The sequence below is a fragment of the Bos grunniens genome, chromosome 21 (assembly GCF_055505025.1).
Source record: "Bos grunniens cultivar Pamir isolate PY7600 chromosome 21, Bosgru_T2T1.0, whole genome shotgun sequence".
NCBI classification, from domain to species: Eukaryota; Metazoa; Chordata; class Mammalia; order Artiodactyla; family Bovidae; genus Bos; species Bos grunniens.
The window spans coordinates 38,432,689-38,447,187 of NC_141185.1; the positions used below are offsets into that span (position 1 = coordinate 38,432,689).

General features: G+C 39.1%; 1 protein-coding gene across 11 annotated transcripts in view; it reads left to right on the top strand.

The window, feature by feature from the left end:
- The window catches only part of SCAPER (S-phase cyclin A associated protein in the ER), a 419,038-nt gene that overhangs the window by 40,455 nt on the left and 364,084 nt on the right, over positions 1-14,499 (top strand). For 8 of the 11 annotated variants that reach the window (XM_086363974.1, XM_086363978.1, XM_086363979.1 and 5 more), the window contains exon 4: positions 11,019-11,089. The exons of the other annotated variants lie outside the window; for them this stretch is intronic. In XM_086363974.1, coding sequence (XP_086220100.1) covers positions 11,019-11,089 — 71 coding nt within the window. The remainder of the gene's footprint in view (positions 1-11,018; positions 11,090-14,499) is intronic. 11 annotated transcript variants of the gene reach the window in all.

Genomic DNA, 14,499 nt, shown 5'->3' on the forward strand with positions numbered 1-14,499 from the left:
CACCAGGCTCCTCTGTCCATGGAATTCTCCAGGCAAGAATACTGGAGTGGGTTGCCATTTCTTTCTCCAGGGTAACTTCCCGACCCAGGGATCAAAACCGCGTCTCCTGCGTTACAGGCAGATTCTTTACTGTCTGAGCCACCAGGGAAGCCCTGTGCTATATAGTAAACCTTTATTGCTTGTTGCATATCTAATTTTTAAATTAGAAATCTAGCATTCTATTTATACTAAGTCAAACAAGTGATGAAGGTGAAAAAGGAGAGTGAAAAAGCTGGCTTAAAACTCAACATTCAAAAAACTAAGTTAATGGCATCTGGTCCCCTCACTTCATGGCGAATAGATCAAGAAACATTGGAAACAATGACAAACTTTATTTTCTTGGGCTCCGCAGTTCACTGTGGATGGTGACTGCAGCCATGAAATTAAAAGACGCTTCCTCTTTGAAAGAAAGTCTATGACAAACCTAGACAGCATCTTAAAAAGCAGAGACATCATTTTGCCAGCAAAGGTCCGTCTAGTCAAGGCTGTGGTTTTCCTAGTAGTCGTGTACATATGTGAGAGTTGGACCATAAAGAGGGCTGAGGGCTGAAGAATTGATGTTTTTGAACTGTGATGTTGGAGAAGACTCTTGAGAATCCCTTGAACTGCAAGGAGATCATACTAGTCAACCCTAAAGGAAGTCAGTCCTGAATATTCATTGGAAGGACTGATGCTGAAGCTGAAGCTCTAATACTTTGGCCACCTGATGTGAAGACCTGATTTGTTAGAAAAGATCTTGATGCTGGGAAAGATTGAAGGCAGCAGAAGAGGACAACAAGGATCAGATGGTTAGATGACATCACTGACTCAATGGACATGAGTTAGCGCAAACTCTGGGAGATGTTGAAGGACAGGGAAGCCTGGCGTGCTGCAGTCCATGGGGTCGCAGAGTCAGACACGACTGAGCAACTGAACAGCAAAAACAAGTGGAATCAAAATGTCACAAATTGGAGGAGGAGCTAAGATGGCGGAGGAGTAGGACGGGGAGAACACTTTCTCCCCCACAAATTCATCAAAAGAACATTTAAACGCCGAGTAAATTCCACAAAACGACTTCTGAATGCCGGCAGAGGACATCAGGCACCCAGAAAAGCAACCCAAGTCTTCGAAAGGAGGTAGGAAAAAATATAAAAGACAAAAAAAGGGACAAAAGAGGGAGGGACGGAGTTCCGTCCCGGGAAGGGAGTCTTAAAAAGAGGGAAGTTTCCAAACACCAGGAAACCTTCTCACTGCTGAATCTGTGCCGAGCCTTGGAAGCACAGAGGGCAACATAACAGGGAGGAAAAATAAATAAACAATTAAAGCCCGCACATTTCGAGCCCTACGGTAAGTCCCCCAGCGGAGAAGCAGCGCAGATGCCTGCGTCCGCCATTAGCAAGAGGGGGCTGGGCAGGGAGGCGCGGCGCGGGCTGCATCACAAGAATCTGGCCTGAATACCCCTAGCGCTATCTGAGCGAAATAATTCGGGCTAGCAAACCAGACTGGGATATCTACCACGCGAAAAGCCAGCCCTAACCTATGACACTGCCAGGCCCGTGCACGGAACAAAGGACTGAACAGAGATAGCCAGCAGCAGACCATCCCCCTCCGGTGATAGGCAGCCAGAGCCGGAAGGGGACAATCGCAGCCCCAGAGAGACATTATCTATAAAACTGTAAGCAGGCTCCTTTGCTAACTAAAACTTCGTGGGGGTCTGGACGGTCAACATCTGCCTGAGAAGGTGTGCCAGTGCACACCTAGATAACCGAGCGGTGGGGAGGCGATAAGTCAGCAATCGCGCGCGCCAAACACTTCATCACCTGAGCTGGTCGGATCTGGGAAGAGCTCAAAACGCAGGCCCAACCGAGAGTCTGTGCCTCTGAGGACTACCCGAGTGCCTGAACGTGAGCGGCTTGGACCTGGGAAGTACAGGCAGCCCAGGGCCGGCCACGGATGGTTCCCGGCGGAGCAACCTAGAGCCTGAGCAGCGTGGGCAGAGAGGCTACACGCGCCGGGGGGCGGGGAGGGGGGTGGGGGGGGCGGGGAGGGGGGTGGGGGGGGCGGGGAGGGGGGTGGGGGGGGCGGGGAGGGGGGAGGGGGGAGGGGGGGCGGGGAGGGGGGAGGGGGGGCGGGGAGGGGGGAGGGGGGTGGGGGGGCGCAGACCCAGTGTGGCTGAGGCACTGCAAGCACACGCCAGTGTTATTTGTTTGCAGCATCACTCCCTACCGCCCCTCAGCGCGACTGAACAAGTAAGCCTAAAAAAAAAAAAAAAAAGTGTCCTCCACCGTCCCTTTTGTGTCAGGGCGGAAACCAGACCCTGAAGAGACCAGGAAACAGAAGAAGCTATAACAGAGGGAACAGCCTTGGAAGCTACAGGCAATAGATTAAAACCCTGTGGTTACTACCAACTACAAAGGAAGGGGCCTATAGATCTTGAGAAATATAAGTCGGACCAAGGAACTAGCCAAAAATGAACTGAACCCACAATACTCAGAACAAAACCAGAGAAAGTCCTAGATATAGTTTTACTATTTGTACGATCATTCTTTCTTTTTTTTTGAATTATTATTTTTAATTAAATTTTTAAGTCTTCTATTATTCCTTTAATTTCCACTTTTATAACTGATTACTTTGCAAAAAAAAAAAAAAGAAAAAGACCCTAATTTTTTTTAAAGCAAACATCATATATATATATTTTTATAATTTTTTTGACTTTTTTTTCCCCTTCTCTTCTTTAACAGTGTATTTTTGTAATTCCAAACTCTACTCTAGATTTTTAATTTTAGCTTTTTGGTATTTGTTATCAATTTTGTACCTATAGTTTTTTTTTTTTTTATAATTTCTGTGACCCTTTTTTCTTTTTTCTTTTTCTCTGTTTCTTTCTCTTCTTTTAAATAACATTGTATATCTGAAATTCCAAACTCTACTCTAGATTTTTAATTTATGCTTTTTGGTATTTGTTACCAATTTTGTACCTGTATTTTCTTTTTTATAATTTATGCGACTTTGTTTGTTCTTATTTTTTTTTCTCTCTCTTTTCCTTCTTCTTTTTTTAACATTGTATTTTTTAAATTCCAAACTCTACTCTAGATTTTTAACTTTTGCTTTTTGGTATTAGTTATCAATTTTTGTACCTATATTTTCTTTATACTTTTCGCGACCTTGTTTGTTTTTGTTTGTTCGTTTTTTCTCTCTTTTCCTTCTTCTTTTCTTTAACATCGTATTTTTGAAATTCCAAACTATACTCTAGATTTTTAATTTTTGCATTTATGTATTTGTTACCAATTTTGTACCTTTAAGAACCCAATATTCAGTACCCATTTTTCACTAGGGAGCGAGATTACTGGCTTAACTGCTCTCTCTCCCTTTGGACTCTCCTTTTTCTCCACCAGGTCGCCTGTGTCTCCTCCCTAACCCCTCTTTACTCTACCCAACTCTGTAAATTTCTGTGTGTTCCAGATGGTGGAGAACACTTAGGGAACTGATTACTGGCTGGATCTGTCTCCCTCCTTTTCATTCCCCCCATTTATCCTCCTGACCACCTCTGCCACCTTCCTCCTTCTTCTCTTCTCTGTATAACTCTGTGAACAACTCTGAGCGGTCCAGTTGTGGAGTGCACATAAGGAAGAGATTACTGAATAGCCCACTCTCTCCTCTATTGATTCCACCTCATCTCATTCGGGTCACCTCTAACTCCCTCCTCACTCTTCTCTTCTCCATATAACGCTGTAAACCTCTCTGGGTGAAACAAGTTTCAGGGCAAGACATACCAAGCAGATTCTCCAGCAGCAAGGAACACAGCCCTGAGCTCCAAGATACAGGCAGCCCAAAATCACCCCAAAACCATAGACATCCCATAACTCATTACTGGACATTTCATTGCACTCCAGAGAGAAGAAATATAGCTCCACGCACCAGAACACCAACACAAGCTTCCCTAACCAAGAAACCTTGACAAGCTGCCTATACAAACCCACACAGAGCGAGGAAACGCCACAATAAAGAGAACTCCACAAACTGCCAGAATACAGAAAGGACACCCCAAACTCAGCAATTTAAACAAGATGAAGAGACAGAGGAATACCCAGCAGATAAAGGAACAGGATAAATGCCCACCAAACCAAACAAAAGAGGAAGAGATAGGGAATCTACCTGATAAAGAATTCCAAATAATGATAGTGAAATTGATCCAAAATCTTGAAATCAAAATGGAGTCACAGATAAATAGCTTGGAGACAAAGATTGAGAAGATGCAAGAAAGGTTTAACAAGGACCTAGAAGAAATAAAAGACAGTCAATATATAATGAATAATGCAATAAATGAAGTTAAAAACACTCTGGAGGCAACAAATAGAATAACAGAGGCAGAAGATAGGATTAGTGAATTAGAAGATAGAATGGTAGAAATAAATGAACCAGAGAGGATAAAAGAAAAATGAATTAAAAGAAATGAGGACAATCTCAGAGACCTCCAGGACAATATTAAATGCTACAACATTCGAATCGTAGGGGTCCCAGAAGAAGACAAAAAGAAAGACCATGAGAAAATACTTGAAGAGAGAATAGTTGAAAACTTCCCTAAAATGGGGAAGGAAATAATCACCCAAGTCCAAGAAACCCAGAGAGTCCCAAACAGGATAAACCCAAGGCGAAACACCCCAAGACACATATTAATCAAATTAACAAAGATCAAACACAAAGAACAAATATTAAAAGCAGCAAGGGAAAAACAACAAATTACACACAAGGAAATTCCCATAAGGCTAACAGCTGATCTTTCAATAGAAACTCTTCAAGCCAGGAGGGAATGGCAAGACATACTTAAAGTGATGAGAGAAAATAACATACAGCCCAGATTATTGTACCCAACAAGCATCTCATTCAAATATGAGGGAGAAATCAAAAGCTTTTCAGACAAGCAAAAGCTGAGAGAATTCAGCACCACCAAACCAGCTCTCCAACAAATTCTAAAGGATATTCTCTAGACAGGAAACACAAAAACGGTGTATAAACTCGAACCCAAAACAATAAAGTAAATGGCAACGGGATCATACTTATCAGTAATTACCTTAAATGTAAATGGGTTGAATGCCCCAACCAAAAGACAAAGACTGGCTGAATGGATAAAAAAACAAGACCCCTACATATGTTGTCTACAAGAGACCCACCTCAAAACAGGGGACACATACAGACTGAAAATGAAGGGCTGGGAAAAGATTTTCCATGCAAATAGGGACCAAAAGAAAGCAGGAGTAGCAATACTTACATCAGATAAAATAGACTTTAAAACAAAGGCTGTGAAAAGAGACAAAGATGGTCACTGCATAATGATCAAAGGATCAATCCAAGAAGAAGATATAACAATTATAAATATATATGCACCCAACACGGGAGCGCCGCAATATGTAAGACAAATGCTAACAAGTATGAAAGGAGAAATTAACAATAACACAATAATAGTGGGAGACTTTAATACCCCACTCACACCTATGGATAGATCAACTAAACAGAAAATTAACAAGGAAACACAAACGTTAAATGGTACAATAGACCAGTTAGACCTAATTGATATCTATAGGACATTTCATCCCAAAACAATGAATTTCACCTTTTTCTCAAGCGCACATGGAACCTTCTCCAGGATAGATCGCATCCTGGGCCATAAATCTAGCCTTGGTAAATTCAAAAAAATAGAAATCATTCCAAGCATCTTTTCTGACCACAATGCAGTAAGATTAGATCTCAATTACAGGAGAAAAACTATTAAAAATTCCAACATATGGAGGCTGAACAACACACTGCTGAATAACCAACAAATCACAGAAGAAATCAAAAAAGAAATCAAAATTTGCATAGAAACGAATGAAAATGAAAACACAACAACCCAAAACCTGTGGGACACTTTAAAAGCAGTCCTAAAGGGAAAGTTCATAGCAATACAGGCATACCTCAAGAAACAAGAAAAAAGTCAAATAAATAACCTAACCCTACACCTAAAGCAACTAGAAAAGGAAGAAATGAAGAACCCCAGGGTTAGGAGAAGGAAAGAAATCTTAAAAATTAGGGCAGAAATAAATGCAAAAGAAACAAAAGAGACCATAGCAAAAATCAACAAAGCCAAAAGCTGGTTCTTTGAAAGGATAAATAAAATTGACAAACCATTAGCCAGACTCATCAAGAAACAACGGGAGAAAAATCAAATCAATAAAATTAGTAATGAAAATGGAGAGATCACAACAGACAACACAGAAATACAAAGGATCATAAGAGACTACTATCAACAATTATATGCCAATAAAATGGACAACGTGGAAGAAATGGACAAATTCTTAGAAAAGTACAAATTTCCAAAACTGGACCAGGAAGAAATAGAAAATCTTAACAGACCCATCACAAGCACGGAAATTGAAACTGTAATCAAAAATCTTCCAGCAAACAAAAGCCCAGGTCCAGACGGCTTCACAGCTGAATTCTACCAAAAATTTAGAGAAGAGCTAACACCTATCCTGCTCAAACTCTCCCAGAAAATTGCAGAGGAAGGTAAACTTCCAAACTCATTCTATGAGGCCACTATCACCCTAATACCAAAACCTGACAAAGATCCCACAAAAAAAGAAAACTACAGGCCAATATCACTGATGAACATAGATGCAAAAATCCTTAACAAAATTCTAGCAATCAGAATCCAACAACACATTAAAAAGATCATACACCATGACCAAGTGGGCTTTATCCCAGGGATGCAAGGATTCTTCAATATCCACAAATCAATCAATGTAATACACCACATTAACAAATTGAAAAATAAAAACCATATGATTATCTCAATAGATGCAGAGAAAGCCTTTGACAAAATTCAACATCCATTTATGATAAGAACTGTCCAGAAAGCAGGAATAGAAGGGACATACCTCAACATAATAAAAGCTATATATGACAAACCCACAGCAAACATTATCCTCAATGGTGAAAAATTGAAAGCATTTCCTCTAAAGTCAGGAACAAGACAAGGGTACCCACTTTCACCATTACTATTCAACATAGTTTTGGAAGTTTTGGCCACAGCAGTCAGAGCAGAAAAAGAAATAAAAGGAATCCAAATTGGAAAAGAAGAAGTAAAACTCTCACTATTTGCAGAGGACATGATCCTTTACATAGAAAACCCTAAAGATTCCACCAGACAATTACTAGAACTAATCAATGATTATAGTAAAGTTGCAGGATATAAAATCAACACACAGAAGTCCCTTGCATTCCTATACACTAATAATGAGAAAACAGAAAGAGAAATTAAGGAAACAATTCCATTCACCATTGCAATGGAAAGAATAAAATACTTAGGAATATATCTACCTAAAGAAACTAAAGACCTATATATAGAAAACTATAAAACACTGGTGAAAGAAATCAAAGAGGACAGTAATAGATGGAGAAATATACCATGTTCATGGATTGGAAGAATCAATATAGTGAAAATGCGTATACTACCCAAAGCAATTTATAGATTCAATGCAATCCCTATCAAGCTACCAACAGTATTCTTCACAGAGCTAGAACAAATAATTTCACAATTTGTATGGAAATACAAAAAACCTCGAATAGCCAAAGCTATCTTGAGAAAGAAGAATGGAACTGGAGGAATCAACCTACCTGACTTCAGGCTGTATTACAAAGCCACAGTTATCAAGACAGTATGGTACTGGCACAAAGACAGAAATATTGATCAATGGAACAAAATAGAAAGCCCAGAGGTAAATCCACTCACATATGGACACCTTATCTTTGACAAAGGAGGCAAGAATATACAATGGATTAAGGACAATCTCTTTAACAAGTGGTGCTGGGAAATCTGGTCAACCACTTGTAAAAGAATGAAACTAAAACACTTTCTAACACCATACACAAAAATAAACTCAAAATGGATTAAAGATCTCAACATAAGACCAGAAACTATAAAACTCCTAGAGGAGAACATAGGCAAAACACTCTCTGACATACATCACAGCAGGATCCTCTATGACCCACCTCCCAGAATATTGGAAATAAAAGCAAAAATAAACAAATGGGACCTAATTAAACTTAAAAGCTTCTGCACAACAAAGGGAACTATTAGCAAGGTGAAAAGGCAGCCTTCAGAATGGGAGAAAATAATAGCAAATGAAGCAACTGACAAACAACTAATCTCAAAAATATACAAGCAACTCCTACAGCTCAACTCCAGAAAAATAAATGAGCCAATCAAAAAATGGGCCAAAGAACTAAATAGACACTTCTCCAAAGAAGACATACAGATGGCTAACAAACACATGAAAAGATGCTCAACATCACTCATTATCAGAGAAATGCAAATCAAAACCACTATGAGGTACCATTTCACGCCAGTCAGAATGGCTGCGATCCAAAAGTCTACAAGCAATAAATGCTGAAGAGGGTGTGGAGAAAAGGGAACTCTCTTACACTGTTGGTGGGAATGCAAACTAGTACAGCCACTATGGAGAACAGTGTGGAGATTCCTTAAAAAAACTGGAAATAGAACTGCCTTATGATCCAGCAATCCCACCGCTGGGCATACACACTGAGGAAACCAGAAGGGAAAGAGACACGTGCACCCCAATGTTCATTGCAGCACTGTTTATAATAGCCAGGACATGGAAGCAACCTAGATGCCCATCAGCAGATGAATGGATAAGAAAGCTGTGGTACATATACACAATGGAGTATTACTCAGCCATTAGAAAGAATTCATTTGAATCAGTTCTAATGAGATGGATGAAACTGGAACCTATTATACAGAGTGATCTAAGCCAGAAAGAAAAACACCAATACAGTATACTAATGCATATATATGAAATTTAGAAAGATGGTAACAATAACCCTGTGTACGAGACAGCAAAAGAGACACTGATGTATAGATCAGTCTTATGGACTCTGTGGGAGAGGGAGAGGGTGGGGAGATATGGGAGAATGGCATTGAAACATGTATAATATCATGTATGAAATGAGTCGCCAGTCCAGGTTCGATGCACGATACTTGATGCTTGGGGCTGGTGCACTGGGACAACCCAGAGGGAAGGTATGGGGAGGGAGGAGGGAGGAGGGTTCAGGATGGGGAACACAGGTATACGTGTGGCAGATTCATTTTGATATTTGGCAAAACTAATACAATATTGTAAAGTTTAAAAATAAAATAAAAAAAAAAACAAAAAAACACAAAATGTCACAAATTTTTTGTTAGGCAAAAAGTCCTAAGTTTTATAAAATATATATTATGCATATTATTTATACAAGAGCTTTTCTACTACACTTGATAAAGGCTTCAGAAAGAACATAAAGAAAGAGGGAGAAATTTGAAAACGTAAACTAAATGAAATGGGAGCACTGAATATGAAATAGAAAAAGTGAAACAAACTAGATAAAAGTAAAGATCCTCATATAGTCCAGTTGTTTAGAAACACATCTGGAGCTCTAGTGAAGGAAAAAAATACCTGGCCATTTATATTTTTCAAAAAATTCCAAGATGATCTGATATGCATCTCGATTTTAAAAAGTGATTACAGGTTTTTCTATTAAATGGTAGTTTTGGTGATAAAGAATTCTATTATTTTTCCGTTTACCAATCATTATAGTGAAGTCGCTCAGTCGTGTCCGACTCTTTGCGACCCCATGGACAGTAGCCAACCAGGTTCCTCTGTCCATGGGATTTTCCAGGCAAGAGTACTGGAGTGGGTTGCCATTTCCTTCTCCAGGGGATCTTCCCAACTCAGGGATCGAACCTGGGTCTCCCGCATTGTAGGCAGATGCTTTAACGTCTGAGCCACCAGGGAAGTCCCATCATTATACAATGGCATTAAGTGAGTAATAATTACAGAATCACAATAATGAAAGATATTTATCAGTTTTCAAAATCAATAGCCAGACAAAAAAATAAAAGATAATTACAATTGCAAGCTATAATGGGAACATGATTAACCTAACATTATAAAATAATTACATACAATTTGGGGGGTCAAGCATAGTGACCAGGAAATACTGAGTTTTTAAGTGTTAAAAAATGTGTCCTTAATTTTATTGTCAAAATAAAATTTGAATTCAAAACGTATTTTCAAAAGAGTTGTATGTAAGTTGAAGGGTATCACTCATTTGGCTGTGTTTTTAAATTGTCAGACTATCTGATTTTTTCCTGTTCTGAGAAAGCCAGTCAATTAAAACAGTCTATGGTACCTTGGAAATTTGTTTTTTATTATATTTGTAGTTCATGTTGGCCAGTTCAGTTTAGTCGCTTAGTCATGTCTTACTCTTTGCGACCCCATGGACTGCAGCACTCCAGGCCTCCCTGTCCATTGCCAGCTCCCGGAGTTTACTGAAACTTATGTCCACTGAGTCGGTGATGCCATCCAACCATCTCATCCTTTGTCGTCCCCTTCTCCTCCCGCCTTCAATCTTTCCCAGCATCAGGGTCTTTTCAAATGAGTCAGTTCTTCACATCAGGTGGCCAAAGTATAGGAGTTTCAGCTTCAACATCAGTCCTTCCAATGAACACCCAGGGCTGATCTCCTTTAGGATGGACTAGTTGGATCTCCTTGCAGTCCAGGGGACTCTCAAGAGTCTTCTCCAACACCACAGTTCAAAAGTATCAATTCTTCTGCGCTCAGCTTTCTTTGTAGTCCAGCTCTCACATCCATACATGACTACTGGCAAAACCATAGCTTTGACTAGACGGACCTTTGTTGGCAAAGTAATCTCTGTTTTTGAATATGCTGTCTAGGTTGGGCATAACTTTCCTTCCAAGGAGTAAGCGTCTTTTAATTTCATGGCTGCAGTTACCATCTGCAGTGATTTTTGAGCCCCCCAAAATAAAGTCTGCCACTGTTTCCACCATGTATAGATTAGTCTATGGTCTGTAGAAGGGGATTAGGTGTTAGTATGCCTGGAAGATTTGCATAGCTCAGTTTTATATTATCTGTTTGTTGATCTATATATTTATCTATTTTTGCCTTAAGGAAAATCTAAATGTCAAACTGGTGGAAAATCAAAGAGGACAATTCAAGGCACTCATAAAACATCAAAACAGGTACAGCATGTATAACTTTATTTTTTTGTTTTTAATTTCAGTTATAAATCTACTGTTTCAGGATTTAGATATTATGTTTTATCTTCATATAAAAATTTAATGGAACAACTTTTAACAAATGTGTATAGCATATTATGTGTCTAACTTGTACTAAATACATAGATTAATGTGCTTCTTATAACAACCCTTTGATGTTACAGGCATTATTATTATCTTCATGAGGAAACTAGGTAGAGAGAATTTATGTAACTTACTAGTATGTAACACAGCCAAGATTTGAACCCATTCTATCAGTTTCTACATTTTACACTCTTAACTCCTCTGTGGCACATTCCATATTTGTGAGTTCTTCTATGATCTATTTTCTCAGTATAATGCCTTTCAATTGTAGGATAATCAAGATGTATTGAATCTAAAATTTTTTCAAATTATTCTACTAGATTCTTAGAACACAAGCCTACCTTATTTTTAAAAATGTTTTTGCATATTTATGCTGCTGCTGCTAAGTCGCTTCAGTCATGTCCGACTCTGTGCGACCCCATAGACGGCAGCCCACCACGCTCCCCCGTCCCTGGGACTCTCCAGGCAAGAACACTGGAGTGGGTTGCCATTTCCTTCTCCAATGCAAGAAAGTGAAAAGTGAAAGTGAAGTCGCTCAGTCGTGTCCGACTCTTAGTGACTCCATGGACTGCAGCCTACCAGGCTCCTCCATCCATGGGATTTTCCAGGCAAGAGTACTGAAGTGGGGTGCCATCGCCTTCTCCATTGCATATTTATAGTTAGCTTTGTAATCTATGGGTATTTTATCTGACCTTTTCATACAATTTTATTTTGATGTTATCAAATATATCAATATGTATTATGTAAACCAAAAACTATGCATAAGGAAAACATGGACTTACAATCAAGGTGACATTGTGAGTCCATAAAATATTCTCCACTTATCACACACAAGAGGCATAAATGATAAAATATATTTTTTTAGTGTGTAATATTCAGCAGCTAATTTCCACAAGGTTTTTTTCTTTTTTTTTAAATTTATTTATTTATTTATTTTTTAATTTTTTTTTTTCAATTTTAATTTAAAAAAATTATACATGTGTTCCCCATCCTGAACCCTCCTCCCTCCTCCCTCCCCATACCATCCCTCTGGGTCGTCCCAGTGCACCAACCCCAAATTTGCTCTACCATATTGAGTTGGTTTCTGCCATACAGTATTTTTTTTTAATTAAAGAGACAAAGGATTTTCAAAAATAAAATAAAAATCCCAGTGGATTAGGAGTAAAACAAACAAAAATATTCACAGGTAAATGGAGTTGGGGACACACACTTACTAGACAAGTCCTATGGGATAAGGAAGGCTGAAACACCCTGACTGTAGTGGGAAAACAGATCCAGACTCATGGTATAAAACTTTAGGTTTGTGCAGTGTTCTGCACTAGGAGACAAAAAATGCTACAATCTGCCTGGGGTTGTGGCCTGTGATAATTGACATCTGAAGCAATAAAAGAGAGTGGCCCTCTGGCTCATGACTAAGTCAGCTATATTCTTGAAGGCTGAGAGCTTTAAGTCCCCAATAAAAGACCTCAGAAAGTGGGACCATGGTGGGCCAGATGATGGTAACCGTAAAACCAGTATACATGTAGTGAGCGTGAGCGAAGTGAAAAACTAAAGTAAAAGAAACAACACAAAATAAGGTTGCAAAATAAAATATCAGAGCACATGAGAAAAATATAAGATGTAAACAACACATTCCACAAATGAGAGATGAGGTAATGAAAAAAGGTCACTTTTCAGCAGTCTGTTTGTTTATTATTTTTGGCTGTGCTGGGTCTTCATTGCCGTGTGGGCTTTTCTCTGGTTGTGGCCAGTGGGGCTACTCTCTAGTTGTGGTGTGTGGGCTTCTCACTGCAGTGGCTTCTCTCGTTACAGAGCACAGGCTCTAGAGCACATGGGCTTCAGTAGTTTTGGGCTCTGGAGCATAGGCTAAATATATAAGCCTGTGTGGCACACGGGCTTAGTTCTCAGAGGCACGTGGATCTTTCCCGAACAGGGATTGAACCCATGTCTCCTGCGTTGCCAGGTGGATTCTTTACTACTGAGCCATCAGGGAAGGCCCATAAGGTCGTTTTTTGAAAGAAGATTTTCAAATAAATGAGTTTAAATTCCTCAAGGGAAAGATGAAATAAAAAAAGGAAAATTCTGAAATAAAAGATGGATGTTAATTTTGAACATTTATAGATAAAAGTGAACATGTTAGAAATGAAAATGTTAGTGAAATTTTTAAAACCTACAATTAGTAAGGATAAATTATATTGAAAAAAGAGATTAAAGAGAGAATTTACAAATTGAAAGATATTACTTAAGAGGATTTAGAACATATCTCAGAGAACTGAAGGGATGGAAAATAGGAAGGAGGAATTGATTGAGAAATTCTAAGATATGCCTTCTAGGACTTTTGAAATAGAGGATGAGTAGTGGGCATGCAATATTTGGAGAAAATACTGTTGACATTTTCCTTACTTTGAGTTCTCAAGAGGGTAACTGTAGAGCTGAGCAGGCTAAATAAAAATAGATTTATACTTAGATACATTGTAGAGAAGGGCTGTGGTAAAGAAACTGCCTGCCAGTCCAGGATCCCCTGGAGGAGGAAATGGCAACCCACTCATGGACAGAAAGAGTTGCACAGAGTCAAACATGACTGAGCAACTTAGCATGCATGCACATTCTAGAGAACCGGCAAAATGTTAGAGTTAAGGATAAAATTCTTAAAACCCCAGAAAGTGAACAAAACCACAGAGGAATAACAATAACCCTTGTTATGAACAAAAGAAGAGTGGAGCAATATCTGCAGTTATAAGGTGAAATAACCTTTAATCGAGAATTCTGTGCCCATTCAAATGATAATTCACGTGCAAGAGTGAAATAAAGCCATTTTTAGATGTACAAATGCTAAGGGTTTGCCACCTACAGACCGTTAATGAAAGGACTATTAAAGATATACTTCAGCAAAGAAGAAAAGGTAACCTGGAGGAGGGAGCTAGATAAAAAGGTAGCTGTAAAATATGTCAGTAAATCTCATTAACTATTGATGTTTTTAAAAAACACACAGTTAAATTTAGAAAGGTGGAGATACAATCTTAAACAATATTAAGACATAGAAGATAGATTGTAGGAGTTTGGAGGGAAGTTAGTGTGATAAAATCCTTGTCTTCTTTAAGAAGGAGTCTTTGTTTGCGGCTGGCTACTAAAGGAAGAAAACAAGTGGGCACGATTTCCAAATAAACAGAGGAAAAGAGAAAGTGAATAAACCAAAGCTTACCCACTCCAGTATTCTTGGGCTTCCCTGGTGGCTCAGATGGTAAAGAATCTTTTTGCAGTTCAGGAGACCTGGGTTCGATCCCTGGATG